General features: G+C 35.8%; 1 protein-coding gene across 4 annotated transcripts in view; it reads left to right on the plus strand.

The window, feature by feature from the left end:
- The window catches only part of RTN1 (reticulon 1), a 468840-nt gene that overhangs the window by 248665 nt on the left and 200115 nt on the right, over positions 1–20060 (plus strand). The window contains exon 1 of one of the 4 annotated variants that reach the window (XM_032246117.1): positions 19217–19325. The exons of the other annotated variants lie outside the window; for them this stretch is intronic. Within the exon in view, the coding sequence (XP_032102008.1) occupies positions 19232–19325 (94 nt within the window). The 5' untranslated portion in view covers positions 19217–19231. Of the gene's footprint in view, positions 1–19216; positions 19326–20060 lie in introns of those variants that run through there. 4 annotated transcript variants of the gene reach the window in all.

The raw sequence follows: 20060 nt of genomic DNA on the forward strand, positions 1-20060 counted from the left end.
CATGAGAAAATTAAACTCTCTAAAGTATTTCTGATAACATGCAGTTGAATGCAGTTCCAGCTGTTTCATCTCATCAATTCCAGCAATGGTCTCTAAAACTTTTTTGATCATGACATCTATCAGTAAAAAAAATCTAACACATCATATTTACATTCATTTGTGTTTTTTTATAAACTATTCACATGTTCCAATAATATCTTGGAAACAGAGAAAAAAGTAACATAGAACACATTTAAAAATAATTTTGTATTTTACTCTATTTATTACTGATATGGAATCATTTTTACTCTCAGTACTGAGAAAATTAGAGCAATGTGAATATGATTCAGTGTACTTTGAATTTCTTTTTAAATCACACTCTTTTTTCAAAATTACACTTTGTGATAGAATGATCTGAAAGTCTGTCTCTTAGGTTAGTTTAGCTCTATGCGTGGTTTTATTGGCAGTCAAATTTTAAAAAGCAGTCTTACAAAGATACACGTATTCAAATGGAATAAGTAGATAATTGGTTGAACTTATTAAGTCTAGATAGTCGTTTTTCAGTCCCATCCATCAGTAATACAAAAGTATTTATAAAATTAAATTTGGCCAGTAAACTTTATTTCCCCTGATGCCTTTCCCCACAAACTAATTGGGAGTGATACTTTTAATAAATTTAATGATTTGCTTCAAAACTTACAGAAACTTCTCATGTGGAAGATTTTTAGATGGATTAGAAAATTCAGTTTCTAATTTAATGCGTGCAGATTTGAGAGTTTTTATATATGACAAACATCAGCAAAAAAAATTATCTAATAGTGAAGTCATTTCCAACTATTTGCTTCTAAAATGTTCCTTCCATAACTCAAGTTTCATTTGGAAAGCCCTTACTTTGTCCCTGTTGGTTAAAATGCCACCTTCATAATGAAGGGAGAGTGTGCACGTGTTTATTTTTATTGAAATATCTACTCAATAGCATATTACAGAGGCATTTGTTTTTATTCTAGGAGAGGTCAGCAAATTTAGGTTATGTGTCTTTTTTTGTAAAAGAAACATAGGTAGTAACTGAACTTAAAGTTTAGCAATTCTTCCATTTACTTTGCAGTGAGATAATCAGCAAACCTTGGTAAGATGCAAAAGATTTTCTTGGCCACTCTTGATCTCGTTGCAAATTAGTGAAAGATTGTAATATGTTTTAACATGTTGTTTTTGTACTTTTAAGGGCAGTAAGTTCTACTTACTTGTTTGAGAATGTGTGTTCATTCCAGTGCATTTGATATATTAGAGGTTAGTTTTGGCAAACATATTGTGGTAAGTTGAAGTATCTGGTGCACACACATACCCATCAAATATCTACCAGCTACTTCAGTTTACCACAATATGTTTGCATGTGTTATGAACCATGCTTGTTCACATCTGGTGAGCTTTTCATACAATTTCAGATAACCCTCCTTCACCATTGTACAATAACCTACAAGATACAACACTTTTAATACTTATTTTCACAAGTCTTCAGGCCTTTTTCAAGGTACAGTGCCAAATTTATTATATATTTATGTATTTCTTAACCACTTAACACATGGAAAACTGCTTCTGTTTTTATGAAATTTCTACATTAAAAAAAAAAACCCGTCACTTATGAAGCTTTTGAATATTATGCCTTTTAACCCATTTTCCCCTAAAATGCCCTATGGTTTTAATTGTAATTTTGTATAGGGTGGTGTGGTGATTTTTAGGAATACATATGTTATTTAATAGCAGAACTGACTGCACATTGAGGACCTCCAGCAGCTGTTTGTGCAATCCTGGCTCTTGGTTTTAAATTCTTTGTAGCAATGGTTTGCTTCTGAAGATTCCGTGAATGGGTTTCACAGTGAGGTGTTATCATACCTCAGTGTGAATAGCACAGCGAGGTGCTATTCAGTGAATGCTACTTCACAGCAAGGGAAGGCACTAACCTTCCCTCCTTTCCTCCTTCCTAACTGAGGTATTTACAGTGATTCTGATTTAATTAGTCTGGGAAGAAATTAGTCTGGCTATGAGCATTTTTTAAACATACCCAGTTAATGTTTATGTGTGCAGTTAGGGTTGAGAATCACTGCTTCAGTTGTTGACATAATATAGCTCTTTGGATATTTTATCACTAAAACAGATACTAGCAAATACCATAAGGGGAAAGATGTTGAAACTCCAGTGTTTTCTTTTAACTGTGTAGCAAACCTCCCACATTGTATAATTTATACTAATATGAGTCTTTCCAAAGATGCCATGATATTTTTAAATGCATCTTCCAACAATACTTGCTGCATCAAGGCATATAGAACTTTAAGCGGCCCTGAAAAAACCGTAATGTTTGATTTTCTGTTTAGGATGTCCAGTTTTTAAATGCCTTGCCAGTTGTGATGACTCAACACCATTATTAGCTAATATTTCAAGAATTAATATGTACTTAAAATGCAGTGTATATTTATCAGCCGTAGATATAGATCTGCATTTCAGTTAACAAGAAAACTAATTTCTGTGGTCAGATCTGATTAAATTGTCATTGATTTTAGCTTGTAATGTGGCTGATGAAGCAATCAGACTAGAAGTGTCAGTTCATTTTGGGGTCATTTGCTTGCATTTGCATTATTAGGGCTATCAGCAATCTGGTTTCTTTACTGGGATTCTTTTTAAGCCACTGCCTATTTTGTGACAGACTAATAAAATTTGGTGGTATAGTCTGTAAATATTCATACTTAGTATGCATAGACTGCAATTTTACAATATCCTAAATGTTTACCAATGATTGAGGCGGTTCACCCTTTCCCTGGGGATCCCCAAGCATCAAAAATACTGATCAGGTAAGGGAGTCTGTGCCAATCCATATATTTGATAGTAACAAATTTTTTTTTCAGTAAGACTTAGATATATATAGAAGTTTAGGTATATTTCTTCCTGCATCACAGTGGATTGCTGTTTGCTTCTCTTTGGAGAAAACTTTGCTGCAGCCTACAATCCAGGGTCCTGTAATAAAAGGTCTCTAGGATCTGGCCTCTACTGCTCCAGCTATGCTTGGGGTCAATCCCAGGTTCACACTTGATGCTTCAGCATCAGTGACTTGTTCAGTTCTCCACACACAACACGTTGTCTTGCCGCCATGGCTGTGCTTGTCCTTGTCCTCCTCACCTTGCTGATTCCTATGAATTCTGAAGATTCTGTTCAGATAGCATCACCTCCTAGAAACTTTCCATGAGTGTTCCTCCCCATTGGTTTCATAATATTCCCATACACCTTAAGTATATTTTTATCACTCCAGTTACCACATATTTTAATTATTTTTAATTTGCTTTTAATCTCACAAAAGACCATGAGCTCCTTGATGTGAAGGAGTGAATGCCAAAAACCGTGGAGGGTGTTAGATTTTACTCTGCCTGCAAGCTAACAATTAGCCTGCCATAGTTCCATGGATGCTGGTAGAAGACACAAGACTCCCGAATCAGAAACAGAGAGCTTCATTACTTCCACAGCAGGCACATATATTTCATGTTTGCATCAGTTTCTCTTAACCTCCAAATTCTATGCAGGCGGTAGAGCCGCCCACGTAGACGCTGCACACACAGTGGGTTTGTGTCACAGCCAAGGAACCCTGAGCTTAGGAAAACCTTCTGTCTTCTAAGAGGGTGCCAGTAAATCTGACCAACCTTTGCTTCAGGGCGAAACACTATTATATCTAGATTGGGAAACAAACTGGCCTTCTTCTGCATGGAAAGAGACACTACCCCTACCTTCCAAGGCTGTTTGCTATACGAACATTCTTGAAAAGACAGTCCAGATCAAAGCAGTAAATACCCTTTGATAAGGTATATGGAAATGCAAGAGACCCAGGGAAAATTATCTCCCAACATGAGTCTGTCTCACAGCTAGCAGAGGGCTAGGAACTAGTGGGTACTCCAAAAAGTTGTTGAAAGATGATTGAAGGCAGCTGGGAATTTTTTTTTTAAAGCTTTGAGAGGAAATTTAGAAGTGTTTATTTCAGAAGCTTTCCTTTAAAAATCCTTGAACAGAGACCAATTTCCTTTAATGTAAAAAAAGCACAGAAATCAGCCTGAAACACTCTTACTAACTCACTAAGGCATCTGGGGGTTCTGTTGTGCCTTTGACACTCATGAAGTCCTCAGCCTTTCTTCAACTGCTTTGCAGGTGTGGGCCCAAGGTTGGAGACTTTCACAGGGAAAGTCCTGTGATGAGACTTCCAAAAGCCTTTGGGACTCTGCTATTTCCTGTCCAATGGATATATTAAAGCTAAATACTGAACACTGATGCTTATAACAAGGAAAGTCAATTAGCAGATTAATTAATTAGGCTTCTATTTTCCTTTATATTTCACTGAGCCATTAATTTGTATAATTTTGGCCTTTTGCCTTGTCTCAGTGATATTAGCGTAAGAAAGCATTTGCTGAGCCCCATTCCCTGGTCTGAAATGTTGGGAAATTCCAACATACTTATAGAGAGGAAGCACATTTTTATTTTTATGAGTGTCAATCTGAAAGAAAATGACACTCAAAAGAACCATCTCTAAATATATCAAGTTTATAAAGGAATAAGAATCATAATCTAGGATGCATGGAATGGCAAGCCACCAGTGTGATCAGTGAGGGAAGAGTAAGGACAGCTTTCATTAGCAAAAAGAGATTTATATGGGATATACAAGTTTTTGAAACAGACTTTATTGGTTCCGGAGGTTCAAAGCTAGAATTATTAACAGTTCATTGGTGGAGATGTTGTTATGGGACAAGTATTCTTCTTATAGCATCTTAACTGAATTTTGATAGTCCTAAGACTGACTAGTGATAAGCCTTATCAAAGCAAAAGATGAGTGAAGGATGCAAAAGTGTTTTTAGAAAGTCCTCGGAAAACAATTTGCGTTAGTTTGTTCTCAAATTACTATAAAGAAATACCTGAGACTGGGTAATTAATAAAGAAAAGAGGTTTAATTTGCTCATGGTTTTGCAGACTATACAAGAAGTATGATGTTGGTATTTGCTTGGCTTCTGGGAAGACTTCAGAAAACCTGCAATTATGGAGGAAGGCAAAGGGAAGAGAAGCAAGGCATCTCACATGGCAGGAACAGGAACAAGAGAGAGAGTCGAGGGAGGTGACACACACTTTTAAATGACCAGGTCACATGAGAACTCATTCACTATTGTGAGGACAGTATCATGAAGATGTTGCTAAACTATTTATGAGAAATCCACCTCATGATCCAATCGTCTCCCACCAAGCCTCACTTCCAACATTATGGATTACAATTTGACATGATACTTGGGTGGGGACACAGATCCAACCCATATCACAGTTCTTACTGCAGACTTGTAAACATGAGCCTCTTCTTCAGGCTTGCTAGCCCTGTTTTGTCTGGGTCTGACCAAAGTGAGTTCAACTTGGTATCTGCAACTTTCATAAAAGTAATAATGTGCTTGTCAACGTAAATATTCAAAAGTGTCAGAATCTAGTTTAAAGAGAGCTTATTCAAGTGCAAATTTTGAGGATGAGTCCACTGGGAAGCACAGATTCCAAAGAATGGAATTCAGTGTTCCAAAGTGTCGACGTTTGGGATTATTTATGTAGACAAAGTTAAGGGAATCTTAATAGAATTTCAACAACTTTTTATGTAACACTTAATGCATAGTTACAACAATCTGATTAGTTGAGGTGGTCTTTTTCTTTCAGGAAAGTATATTTCACATTCCACATTGAAGGTGTAACAGTTATGGGGTTTGGGGCATTATCTGGTCTGAGTTAAGTACAGGACAATAAAGGAAGCAGTTAATCTAAAACAAAGATCCATGATTGGAAGGGAGAAGGCCTGGTCTCTCGTCTCTCCTAGTCATTTACAGAATAAGAACAATGAGGAAGAGAGTTAATTTATAATCTAAGAAGCAAAATTACAAACATCCTATATAATTCCCTTGGCATAATAAATTTACAGGTTCCTGAATTTTTATCTTTTACATATTTTATGTATATTTTATACTTTAAAGTATATTGAAAGAACAGGACCCACAGGATTTAAATGAAAACAATTTTATTGTTATCTTCAGTGCTTTCTCATCTATTTTGTGGAACTAGTTTTTCATTCTTTTTAGATGAACGCTGGAATAAGTTCCATAACTTGTCATGCTTGGAAATGTTCTCTAGCTACCGTAAGTGGCAAAAAACAGTTATATTTTACAATTAAAATATCATATCCCTTGTAAACTCCATCCTAGTTTCATTTAAAGTTAAAGCTTTTCCCTACCATGACTCAGGGTTACTCCATGTGGGAGACCTCAGTGGAAAAGAGTAGCCAGTCATCTTTTATGTTAACTCTGCCATGTCCTAGAAGCAGCCTGTGTGACCTTCCAGAGTTGAGGTGGTGGAAAGGAAAGTCCAGAAAGATTTCACTCAAATGATACTGATATGAAAGGCTGTTGACACTTCCTCTGAGTGAGGCAAATGTTTGAATCTTTTATGGGGCATTATGGATTCTTTGTGGATTTCCTGCCTCCCTAAAAGAGCTTTCCTCTGCAGTTCCTTTGCATCTCTAGTAGATTTTCATATCCTGCCTCATTTTGCTGAAGTCTTCTAGCAGTTCTAGACTGATCTCTAGAATTGCATCTAATTTGACCGTGGGTCAACTTTCCTTTGGCTAAAGTAGGTAGAATGCATTTATTTTCCAAATTCAGCTCTCCATTCTGCAACCACATGCCACCTCACTGTCACCACCCACAGTACTTCCTAGAAAGCCCTCTAATTTGAATTGAAAGTCACACTGACACCTTCCTTCATTGAAAAATATCTTTCAATTTCTTTCATTCTCTCAGCCTTTCCAACTTTAACACTTTTATCACATTGAATGAATTAGGGGTAAAGAGTTACAAAATTGGTTTTCCCATTTCCTTTAGAATATGGAAGTGCCAGTCTACTCTTTTGTTCACAGGCTTTTGGGTCCTCAGCCAAATGTGAGATTTAAAATTCCATTTTAAAATGTTGCTTTACTATTTGCAATAGCAGAGACTTGAAACCAACCTAAATGTCCATTAACGGTAGACTGAATAAAGAAAATGTAATACATATACACCATGGAATACTGTGCAGCCATAAAAAAGAATGAGATCCTGGCCTTTGTGGAAACATGGATGAAGCTGGAGGCTATTGTCCTTAGCAAACTGCTGGAGGAACAGAAAACCAAATGCCACATGTTCTTACTTATAAGTAAGAGCTAAATAATGAGAACACATGGACACATGGAGGGGAACAACAGACACTGGGTCTTACCTGAGGGTTGAGGGTAGGAGGAGAGAGAGATCAGAAAAAATAACTAATGGATATTTAGGTTTAATACCTGCACGATGAAATAATCTTTATGAAAAACTCCCGTGATACAAGTTGACCTATATAATAAATCTGCACATGTACCCCAGACCTTAAAAGTTTAAAAAGATGTAGCTTTGAAAGGTAAAATATGAAAATATATTCCAATTTATGTTTAATTCATTTTTTTTCTGCTGGATTGTAGTAAGACTTTTAAAAATAAAATAAAATAAACCATTGATACTTCTGCAAATCAAAATTGAGGAGAAAGATGTATGACAATGAGAAGCAAAAGAAATATAATGCGATTTTATTCCCAATTGTATTAAGTCAAACATATATAATTATTTGTGTTTGCAATTCATATCATTCATAAGATATATCCTCTGGTCCCAATTTTGTGCAAGTCCTTCAAATACGATTGAATTCAGCAAACAAAATGAAAGGCACTCTTTCACAAACCTTTGGTTTGTGCTCTTTCCTTTTTGGAACTTCTTTGATTTAATTTGGGAAAGAACCTAATAATGTAAAATTTATAATATTTTCTTTAATTGTAAAAATCAGAAGTTATCTGGGAAATCTAGCTGATGGATAATAAAGAGCTTCATGAAAGAAACTTTTTTGACAATATTTTTAGGTCAAACTTCTGTGGAACAATCAAGGTTTATGACACTATTCAAGCCTTTCAGGAGAAGATTTGTTTTATGTGTGTTGTTGTTAATTTGAGCATCAGAGATTTTAGTTTTAAGCTGTTTCTTGCTCCTAATGTTTCATTCTTTGATATAAATAAGGGGCTTAGAGGGAGGCAAGTGGGCTACCATGTCAGTGGTTCAATCCCAATTAAAATATTCAGGGGCAGAGACCTAGCCAGACATAGCTAGGTTCTTAGGTGCTCCAGGCTGGTCACAACTCTCTCTTCCCCTGTTAAGCCTGTGAACCTGTATTCTGTGTCAGAAACTGTTTAGGAATTTTGCACTAGAGCAGTGAAGAAGGAAAGGTCCCTATTATGGAGTTCACATTCTCGTGGGATAGAAGAGTATAATAAACAATGTCAGATTGTGAAAATATCAAAACAACCCGAATAAGGAGGTGGAGCTGGGATCTGAGAATGCTATTTTAGATGGAGTGATCAAGGAGGGCCTCCCTTTGGAAGGAACTTTTAAATGAAGACCCGAATGAAGGAAAACATTGAGTCACAACAATACTTTGGTGAAGAGCATTCCAGGTAGCAAAGTCCTCAAGATAGGAATGTGTTTAGTGTGTTTGAATATCACCCCATGTGAATAATTCCTTTGCCTTCCCTTTGTGAAGACATTACTTAGAATCTGTGACCCACATGAGGGAAGAGGATAGGTAACTGTGAAAGTCACCATCTGCAAAATTCTCACTTTCACCAAAGACATTAAATACCATAATGTCTTTCAGTTCAACATTAACCATTAAACTAAATAGGCTAATTCCTGCCAAAATACTAGTCATGTGACCAATTCACCTTTCCTCATGATCAGGGCCACTAAAGCATTTTGTACTCCCTTGGCACCCAAAAAACTACCACATTTCCAGGAGTAAATTTACCTCCCACCCAGTTTTGCCAGGAACTGGGTTTCTAGTTTTTAATTGCTTTTTATAAGAATTCCAGTGACAGTTGCCCATACCAACCATTTATCAACACACTTTGTGAACCCAGGATGTGAGCAATCTTTCATGCCCTCACAGACTTCTTCAAACTCTAGGATTCACTAAATGGGTGAGCATTCCATAATTCTATTTAAAATAAATTATGAGCCAAGTTTTAAAAATGTATTTTTAAAAATATTGATAGCTACAAATATGAATATAGATTTACAATCACTGTGGCATTCAGGGTTTCTCTCAGTAACTTCGCAGTGAAGGCATTAGGAAAACACTACCTCAGGTGACCAAGGTTAACACCACCAGCGATGTCACGTCAGTGTCACCATATGGTGAGAATGGCACTGTCCTCTATGGTATTCATCTCCCAAATCTATATCCCCAGTCTAATAATGAGGAAAAAAATCCTAATTAAAGGACATTCTACAATATGCATGACCAGTACTTCTCAAAACTGCTAAGCTTATAAAAAACAAGGACAGTCAGAGAAACTGTCATAGCCAAGAGAAGCCGAAGGAGACATGACAATTAAATGTAACGGGGTGTCCTGGGTGGGATCCTGGAAGACAAAAAGAACATTAGGTAAAAACTAAGGAAATTTGAATAAAGTATGGACTTTAATTCACAGTAATATATTAATACTGATCCATTAATTGTTACAGATAGACCATTTAAGATGTTAACAAGAGAGGAAACTGATGTACAGCATGTGGGAACACTTTGTACAATTTCCACAACTTTTCTGTACACCAAATCTGTTCTAAAATTAAAAGTTTAAACATAAATAAATAAATAAAACCCTAAATCACATTTAGACAATTAAGTATAGGATACTGGGGTCTCAGGATTCTGAATCTTTAAGTTGAAAGAGACCTAACCACTCACCTGGATACTGCCTCATTTGCTATTTACTGCTGTTTCTCCCTCAGGTCACAGGTAGTGCAGCTCAGGAAAGAAAAGTGCTGTTTAGAATGAAAAGTAAAGTGCACGTATCCAGGCAGAAAGAGCCGGATGACAGATAGAAGTGGGTCACAGTAATACTTCTACCTCTTAGCTTCTCTGAGGCAGTAAATAATGCTGATTTGCCAGGTAAGAAAATACTGAGGGATCTCACAACCCTCAGAATTATATGGGAGACCAGACCCTGCAAAGAAGGTTGTTTTTAACTTGAATAATTCAGGCCAGAGTAGATTTGGGTGGCCTGAATTATCTGGACAGTTGCCCTAATTCTTTGCTTTGACTGTGGAGACTTAGCTTTTGAGGGAAGTAGGTCATTCATTCCCCAAGATACTAGTGCCACTCCTGAAGGATGAAGACTTACTTAAAGGGGTGGAAACTTTTTACATCTGGATTGAATTATTAGCTTGTAGAGGCGTTTTTTCATTTGTGACCTCTGTGAGTCAGGGCAAGTCATATGCAGCTCAGTGTTGTGTACAGAACCAACTCTCCCTGTCTAATCACAGCTCCAGGGACTCTGATTACAGGTATACTCTTTCTAGCTGTGTTTAGTCAAATAAGAATAGGAGGCATCCTGTCCTTATGATTTCATTTAGATAGACAGCTGTTTTCTGCCTGATCTGTGTGCTTATCTCAGTGCAAATGCCTTTCTTTTTTTTTTTTTTTTTTAATCAGTTTCACCAAGAGGTTGGTAGATTGTTGGGTAGGCTCTTTTTTTTTTCTTTTTTTTTTAAGCAGTGAAAGCTGAGAAAATTAAATGTCACCTGTAAATTCTCTATTTCTCCTCTTTGTAAAAGTCATCTCTTCTATAGAGCTATTTACATTTTATTGTTACTTTTAGACAGGCAAAAGGCTGGCACCTGGCCTGACTCTGGCTTAGTAAGATTGTGACATCATTCTGATTAAAGAAGAAAATATTTGTTTACAATTAAAGTTAGTTGACATTTTAGCAAGTGAGATTTTGTTTTAAGTTATAGTCAGAGATCGGGAAGACAAAACCTGTGATGCTTCCCTAGTGGTAAAATTCTTGAGCAATCCCAGAAGCTTCCTTTGCTATGGCTGCTTGAATATTGCAAATGGTAACTAAAAAAAATCTTAAGTGCTAAATATATAAATTCTAAATATTTTACTAAATTCCAAATGCTATTTCATATAAAATCACATCTAAACATTAATTGTTAATAATGTATATTAATGACCAAAATTTGGATTAAAGGTTATTTTCTAATCTTTCAAGTAAATGGAAATTCAGATACTCTTACAGCTTGGATCAGATACACTGTAAATTAAAATCACATCCCTCCCCCCCAGTGTTTAATGACACACTGAAAGTCATATCACTCTGTTGTAGCCTAGTGCCATGAATTTTTATAACACAATACAGATTATAATTCAGGAGGTCTTTGGCTTAACCTGAAATTCTGCCTATCAGGCAAGCTCCCAGGTGATGTCGATGCTGCTGGACCACAGACCTTGAATATCAATGTTCCAGCCCCTTCCTCTGAAAAAGTCACAGTTCTTTTTATCTGGGATTTAATTACATTTTTATGACTGTATTTTTATTAATAAATAAATTGAACCAAAGAGAAAAATTAGCTCATTTTATACAGATTTCATTTAACATTAGTAACTTTCCCAGTTGCTTCAAAGCCTTCAGTTGTACACAATGTTCACAGTTTCCTCTATCACATAAATTGGAAAACAACTGAGATGAGATATTTCCATACTGAAATACACTTAGGGAGTACTTTATAAGGTGAAAAGACATATTAACGAGTCTGAGAAGTGTGATGAATTCTGTTTGACCCCAAATATATTTGTCTGTGGGATACTTTTTTCCTGTGTTACCCGTGAATAACTGAGTTTTTACATGGAATGGTAGAGGAGGAACTGAAAATTGTGGAATTTTCTCTAATATCTAAGTATAGAAGACTTTAATTTATCATAGTTCCATCTTCTAATAATTCATCTCTCATGTATAGTATAATAATCTTATAAGAGTGTACTTCCATTCCTCCCTCATATCTTTTGTGCATTTGTTAAGAATATAGTCTTGCTATTTTTCCTCCAGCCAATTATCCTTTAAAATTATTTTTTAAATCTTTTATACTTAGACTCATTTTGACTATTTCTTGTTTTTGTTGTTTATATCTGTAGTTGCATATATCTGAAATTTCATAATTTATCTTCTTCCTGAAGAACTTCCTATAATTTTTTTCTCATTGCCTAGCTGCTAATGATTCTCCTTGCTATAGTTTGTCTGAAATGATGGCTTTTTTTATGCCATTATTTTTGAAATATGTTTTTGCTGAGTATAGAATTTTGGATTGACAGTTAACTGTTTTTTTTTCTTTCAGTATGTTAAGTATACTATTCTGTTTTCTTCTGGCTTGCATAGTTTCTGATAAGAAGGCTGCTATAGTTTTTATCTTTCCTCCTCTGTCTGTAATGACTCTTTTTTCCTTGTCTTGAAGATTTGTCTGTATCTTTAGTTCTCAGCAGACTGACTATGGTGTATCTAGGTATGTTGGTTTAAAAAAATTCTTTTACCTGCTTGGAGTCTCATAGGGTTCTTAAATCTGTAATTTGTGGTCTTAATTTTGGAAAGTTCTCATCCCTTATTTCAAATATTTTTCTGCCTTGTTTTTGCCCTACCTTGTACTTCTGAGATTCTAATTATGCGTGTTACCTGTTTGATGTTGTCCTGGAGATCTTGGATGCTCTGTTTTGTTTTTTCCTCCCTGATTCTTTTTCTATATGTATTCAGCTTGGACAGTTTCTAGTTATTTATCTTTTAGTTCACTGATTCTTTCCTCAGTTGTGTCCAGAAAGCTGATAAGCCTGTTGAAGGACTTTTTTTTTTTAACATCTTTTATTTCTAGCATTTACATTAGAATATTAAAATTTTTTTCACTCCTCTCTGGTGAAATTTCTTTTCTGTTCACTATTTTTTTACATTTTTGACTAGATCTTTTATTATATTGATCATAGTTTTTTAAACTCTCTATATATTTCTGACAACTGTGTCATCTCTGAGTCTGATTCTTCTGATTGCTTTATCTCTTGACAATGTTCTCTTTAAAGAATTATTTTAAGAAATATTTTTGTGTCTCCTTTTAGTTTTGAATAAGTGCCAAACATCCTGTATTGAAGAATAATAGGGAAAGAGGTAAATAGCATTTGTGCCCAGAAATGAGCATGCCCCTAACCTTATGTAAGGCTGTTAGTGTGGGGGTTTTAGTCAGTGTCTGGTTGTATGTACTAGGCTGGGGTTTTCTTTCTAGAGTTACCTTCATTGCCATACATGCTTCAAATTCTTCTTTCAGTGGGTTACTGTTACCTTCTGCTTCTGTAGTCATATAGTGCCAAAAGATTTTTCTCAACTTTCCCGCCTTATTCTCAGCTTCCAGCAGGCTCTGTATATCTGTGCCACAGAGGGGTTCTCTTTCCTCACCCACCTTTCACCAGTAAATTCTTTCATTTATTACTTCATGCAAGGCTTGTGGGGATGGAGATAGAAGTTATCCCCATCCAGCTTTGGTTTTAGGCAAGTTCTCTATGCCTAGATCTTTTGTTTTGTTTTGTTTTACTACTTCCTGTTGATTTGCAGTGTGCCTAGATCTTAAAGGGAGGTCTTTCTCAGTGTTCCAGTACGTCTATCCCTTTGTATATCAAACTGGGCCTTGTATTTCTGGACCCTCTTGAAAAGTATGAAATACTCCCCTCTAGCCAACCCCAGCCCAATGGCTTATAGCTTTTTTTTCTAGGAGACAAGAGTCTGTCAAAGTGGGCAGTATTTTATGTTTGCCTCCACTGGCAGCTGGTCACTACCTGAATGCCTGTGCCACCAAGGGACACTCTCTGCTCTCCTGCCTTTTTCCAGATACTTCTTGTGACCACTCAGTGGGAGTCCATGGAGAAGAATGTGAACTTTCCATGTGCCTGGGGCTCCCAGTTATTCTAAAATTATGCATTAGCCCACATTTAAATTTGATTTAAAAGGAAAGTGATGTTCTCTTGAAGCTTTCTACTTCTTAAAAAGAAGTAGAATTACCTCCTATATGGTTATGATGATGAGTGGAATTTGGTGAGTATGGTTTGTTCATTCTCATTCTATAAGGTATTATGTTTTTATTTAGACGTAGTATACTATCCTTGGCCTCTTTTCTGAATGTCATTTTAAAGAATTTTAAATCCTTTTCTTTCATCTCAAACCGTGAGGTAATACCCTAACTTACGTGAAGCAAATCACATGTTTAAAATAATACTACACTTGTTTGTACAACCAAGTCATAATTCACTTGACCTAACTGGAGAGAAATGAATTAATATGTTTTTAGAAAAATTCAGACACAGTTGCTTGAAAAACCTGGCAATTGTTTTTCAAGAGACTTTAGCAAATCACTAACTGTTATTGGGGTGCTAAGAACCCTATATCATTTTAATAGTTTGAGTCACTTTTTAAGTCATCAGTGTTTGATATAAGTGCTTTATCTGTAAATTTATCAACTTCAACACTGTGGTAAACAGAATAATGTCTCCCCACAGCTGCCCCTGCTGCCACCAAAAGACATCCATGTCCTAATCCCTGAAACCTGTAAATGTGTTACATTATATGGCAAAAGAGATTTTGCAGAAGTGATTAAGCTAAGAACATTGAAATGTGGAGATTATCCAGATGGGCCCAATGTAATCACAAGAGTCCTTAGAAGAGGAAGGTAGGAGGATCACAATCAGGGAAGAGGATGTGACCGTGGAAGCAGAGATCCTAATCAGAGAGAGGGAAAGAGAGATTGGGAGATGTTATGATGCTGGCTTTGAAGATGGAGAATGGGGCACAAGGCAAGGAATGTATGCAGCTACATCTTCTTCTAGAGCCTCCTAAAGAACCCATGCTGCTAACCCCTTGATTTTAGGACTTTCGAATTCCATAACTGTAAGGTAATTTGTGTTGTTTAAGCCACTAAATTTGTGATAATTTGTTATAGTTACATTAGCAATAGGAAATTAATGTAAAGTTTGAAAGGCAAGAATCTAACTTGCCTTCATAGCATAAGAAAAAGAATTATCCAATGATGTCAACATTTTAAAAGGCCTTTAGTCAAATATGAATTTGGTTAGTAATATTGACATTGGTCCTTTGTAATATCACTTGAGCTGATTAATGGATTTTGGTTTGTGATTTTAACAAATATAAATTCATAATAAATTATTTATTTTAACAGGAGGAACAGAATCATGATTTTTAGTGACCTCTTATCCTGGACAAATGGATGTAACACGCTTTATTCCAGGATATACTGTACTGTGTTGCCCCCCCTTTTTTTTTATTATGGATAATAATAGATGACATGCTGTCTTCGTATGATTAACATATTTTCTATTTTTTCTGGCTTAACACTTAGTATTATAGCCATTTTGGCCAGGATGAATTAGTTTCTCTCTCAAAGTTGAGTCATTGTCTGTAATAGTAAGAATAAAATAATAATTTACCATTTACTATGAGCTGTATAGTATGTTAGGTACTTATATTTACTTCATATAATCCTCATAATTTTAGAAGTAAATGTTCTTCTTCCTATTGTATGCATAATTGAAGCTCAGAAAGCTGATGTAACTTGCCCAAATTCATGCAATTAGTCAGTGGAGAGCCACATTTGAACTCCAAGACATATACCTCCAAATATTAGAATAATACTGTGCTTGTTTGTATAGCCAAGTCATAATTCACTTGACCTCATTGGAGAGAAATACATTGACACATTTTTAGAAAATTCAGACACATGAATTTCTTGAAAAACATAGTACAGTATATCTCTGGAATAAAGGGTGTTACATCCATTTGCCCAGGATAAGAGAACATTGAGAATCATGACTCTGCTCCTTCTGTTAAAACAGATAATTTTTTATGAATCTATATCTGCTAAAATCACAAAACAAAAATCCGTTAAGCCGCTCAAGTCATATTATAAGGGACCAATGTCAGTGTTGCTAATTAAACTGTCACTTGATTGAAGTCTTTTAAAATGTTGACATCACTGGGTAATTTCCTTTCTTTTTTAAAAAATGTATTTATTATACCTTAAGTTCTGGGGTACATGTGCAGAATGTGCAGGTTTGTTACATAGGTATATACTTATGCTATGAAAAAAAGTTGAATTTTAGCCTTTCAAACACTGTAAACACTATTCCTCAATAGTCAGGGATGACACTAGGCAAAAATAATGAAACCAGCAGAAATTTATCTTTACTATGACTCTGCTACCTCTACTTCTTTATAAAGAATGTGTAAACATAATGCTTTAAATCAAAGAAATAATTCTAGTAATGGGACTTTCAGACCCTGAGTCTGGTCACAGGGGCAGACACTTTGTGGCATTCAGATGTTTTGGTTTATCTTCAGTGTCCTGACATGTAGGTGGCCACCTCTTTGACTATGCTGAGAAGCATCCCTAGAGTATTCTTTTTACTAAATAGTAGGTTCTGGTAACTGATTGCACAATGAACTTTTGAATAACTAAAGAGAAATCTCTCTATATAGCTTTACAGGACAGAGTACTGCTAGATATTGCAGTACCTTTTCTGAATCAGAATCCACTAGTTCCCCACTTTGACTCTTTTCAATGCTGATTTTTAAATGTCATAGGTTGCATTTGCAATACGTGTAACCCACTAGAATTAGGGAAGCCAAGATGGTTGTTAGACAAGGGAATTTTTCCCATAATGTATTATTATCCCATTCTCTCTGTGCTTATAGAAGTTGCTGAAAAATGATACACAGTGGTGATGATGAAGACTTATTTTGCATTTAGCAATAGTTTGTTACACAGAATAAGAAATTCAAACTGTTCCATAGAAAATAAATAATAAATCTTCCAAAGGAATCATCCATGGGAGCAAAGAGCTTGTATTAATTCCAACAATGATGGAATGAAAGATTCTGAAAATTCTAGTGATCCCTTTGGAATTTGAAGAAGTTATTCATAGATTGCAATAATTTGCATTGAGTTCATATGTAATCTTAACATACCTGATCTTTTATTCATTAACTCAGCAAACTTTTATTGAACCCCGACTTTATGTGAGGCACTATTTTAGGCACTGTGGATATGAAGATAGACAGGATAAAATCACTCCCTTCAGAGGCCCACAGTCTGGTTGATGAAAGATATCAGTAAATCAGCAGGTAGAAATAGCATGATGAGTGCAACCAGAGAATGATTTCTTTGAAGAAAACTGGAACGAATACTTATACTATTTACAGAGGTTGGGGTAAACTTTCTTCACAATAGAGGTGAAATCTGAGTTGAATTTTAAAGAATGGGTTCATTAGACTAGGAGGAGATGAACAACTCCAAGGTAAGGTAGGAGTTTATGTAAAGCTATGAAGATATGAGACAGCATAGAATGTTCAGGCAACTACAAATATTGATGTAAAGGGTTATAGGGTGTTAAGGAAAGCGACAAGTAAAAAAGAACCAGTATATTATTAAAGTCCTGTATATTGCAAAGAAGTAGGGGTATTTTCCTGCTGGCAGTGGAGTTACTGAAGGTTTTAAATAACAACAAAATAAAATGATATAAGCAGTGCTATATTGATACATAGCATTGCTTATAACACCAGACTAAATGCAGCCATGCATTGTTTAGGTACAGGGCTACGTTCTGAGAAATTGGTGATTAGGCAATTTTGTCATCATATGACCATCATAGAGTATACTTACCCAAACCTAGATGGTATAGTCTGCTACATACCTAGGCTATATGATATAGCCTCCTAGGCCACAAGCCTGCATAGCATGTTACTGTATTGAAAATTGTAGGAAGTTGTAAAATATTCATAAGTATTTGTATATCTAAATATGGAAATGGTACAGTTAAAAACATGGTATTATAGTCTTATGGGACCACTGCTGAATATTTGGTTCATAGTTAACCAAAACGTCTTTATGGGACATGTGACTGTGTATCATAGGAGCAGAGACCTTATCTCATTCTTTTTTATCTGCCTTGGTACCTCCCATGGTGCTTGGGACATAGTTAGTTATTAATACATAATTTTTGGACAATGCAGATTATTTCAATGATCATCCTTAATATAAAGCCCAATTCTGGCCATTTCCTCATCCAAAACATACTACATTTCTGAGTAGAGGTTCCACTGGGGCATTGAGATGAGAACAAATTTGTCTTTTGTGACATTAATCAGCAACAATTACATGCATATACATCTAAATCTGTCAGTCCAGATACCGATGTGCTACATACATACCAAATATCAACGTCAAGGTTTGCCCCTTATCTTTTAAAGAATTTCTTGATGAGATGTTTGTTTTAAAACTCTAGAGGTGAATGCAGCTTCCTTGGTACTGGGAACTTGCTCACAATAAATAAGTAGATGAACACTAGCAGATGATATAGATAGATATTTTAATTTTTAATTTTTTTATTTTTATAAATAGAGATGGGATCTCATTATGTTGCCCAGGCTGGTCTTGAACTCCCAGGCTCAAGTGATCCTCCTGCCTCGGCCTCCCAAAGTGTTAGGATTACAAGTGTGAGCCACTGCACCCAGCCCAGATTTTAAATTTTATGTATTAGAAAAAGTTCAGAATTCTGGCTAGTGTTGTCATTGCCCATGTTAACATTTAACATTAATCTAGTTACTTTGAAATGGTTAAAAAATCAAAGTATCTTGTCATCAACTGGCCTTAGAGAATGGTCATACTTGTTATGCTACTGTTTTTTTAATCTTTAATGTCATCAAGTGAAAACAGCTTGGACTAATTCTAGTTTTGTCCTATCAAAGATTAAAAGTAGTCACAGAATATTGAAATTAGCCAGAGTTTGAACTTTAGCTGGTATGCACTCAAACATACACACAATGTGGAATTATTTTCATGTAGAACTCAGCAGATGGGATTCTGCTAAATTGGGGTGGATATTAAATAGGTCTAGAAGAACACATGGAAACGATTTGGTAGATCATAGAAGATAGATTATTACACCAAAATCAAACAATCTGTGTAAAGCTCAAGGTACATAAGCTGTTAGGTTTTCTCCAGTATCTATTCTTTTCTTCTCTGTAGTGAAAGAATGTTTTTGCTCAACATTTGGATACCTAGATAAAGACAACATATCTCAGCCTCCCATATACCTAAATATGGCCATATAAGCATCCTCTGGTCAATAGAATATGACTACAAGTGATGTATGTTACTTTTGAATTGTTCCCTTAAAAGAAAAGGGTGTGTCCTTTCCTTTCTCTTTTTCCTTTTTCTCATCCTTTAGCCAAGAACAAGAGTTTGGTGATGAACCACCTTCAACCATGCAGATGACAACACATCCTGGGTGTGACAGGGCAACAAGATGGAAACAGCCTTGCTCCCAACACCATGGAGCAGACATGGATCTTTGTTACAGTAACTAAAACTTTATTCTAATACAGTTGGGAAGCAGGAGGAAGATGTTTTGGTCAAGTGTCTTTGTGTTGCAACTAACAGAAACTCAATTCAGAATGGTCAAAATAAAAATAGAAATCTATTGGCTGATCCAGCTGAAAATTCTAGATATAGACAGGCTTTGGAGATGATTTGATCCAATGGCTTACAATACTTTCAAGTCTGTGATGCTTTCTGTCTATAATTCTTTTCATCTTCCTCTATAAGTTAAAAATATACCTGGGCTATACATGTTTCTGTTGACACCCAAGGGGACAGAAAATTTCTTGTTCTTCAACCAGTGAGTAAAGAGGGTTTAATTTCAATTGGAACAATTTTAAGTTGTTTAAACTTAAATTATATATATATACATTTAAGTCACATGTATATATCTGAATTAATCACTATGGCCAAGAAAATACCATAAACTTAGTGAAATATCTTTGGGATATTCGTAATTTTGGTAAAGGGGATCGTACCATCCTGATCACCTTAAGCCAGCCAGCATCCCTGGGACTAGTGGATGGGTCAGTCTAACTCAAGAGTCACAGCTGGTACTCCGTGGGAGAGGAGTGTCATGGGTGCTGGGAGGCATCTAGACCATGTTCACTACTGCAGATGAGCAGATCTAAGGAAAGAGCATGGGGCCTTATGTGTTGCAGGAGTGTAGTATATGCACTGTTGCATGAGAGCAATGTGCATAGGGCTGGATGGAGC

The sequence above is a fragment of the Sapajus apella genome, unplaced genomic scaffold, assembly GCF_009761245.1.
Source record: "Sapajus apella isolate SASKATOON/1434 unplaced genomic scaffold, GSC_monkey_1.0 scaffold59, whole genome shotgun sequence".
Classification (NCBI taxonomy): domain Eukaryota; kingdom Metazoa; phylum Chordata; class Mammalia; order Primates; family Cebidae; genus Sapajus; species Sapajus apella.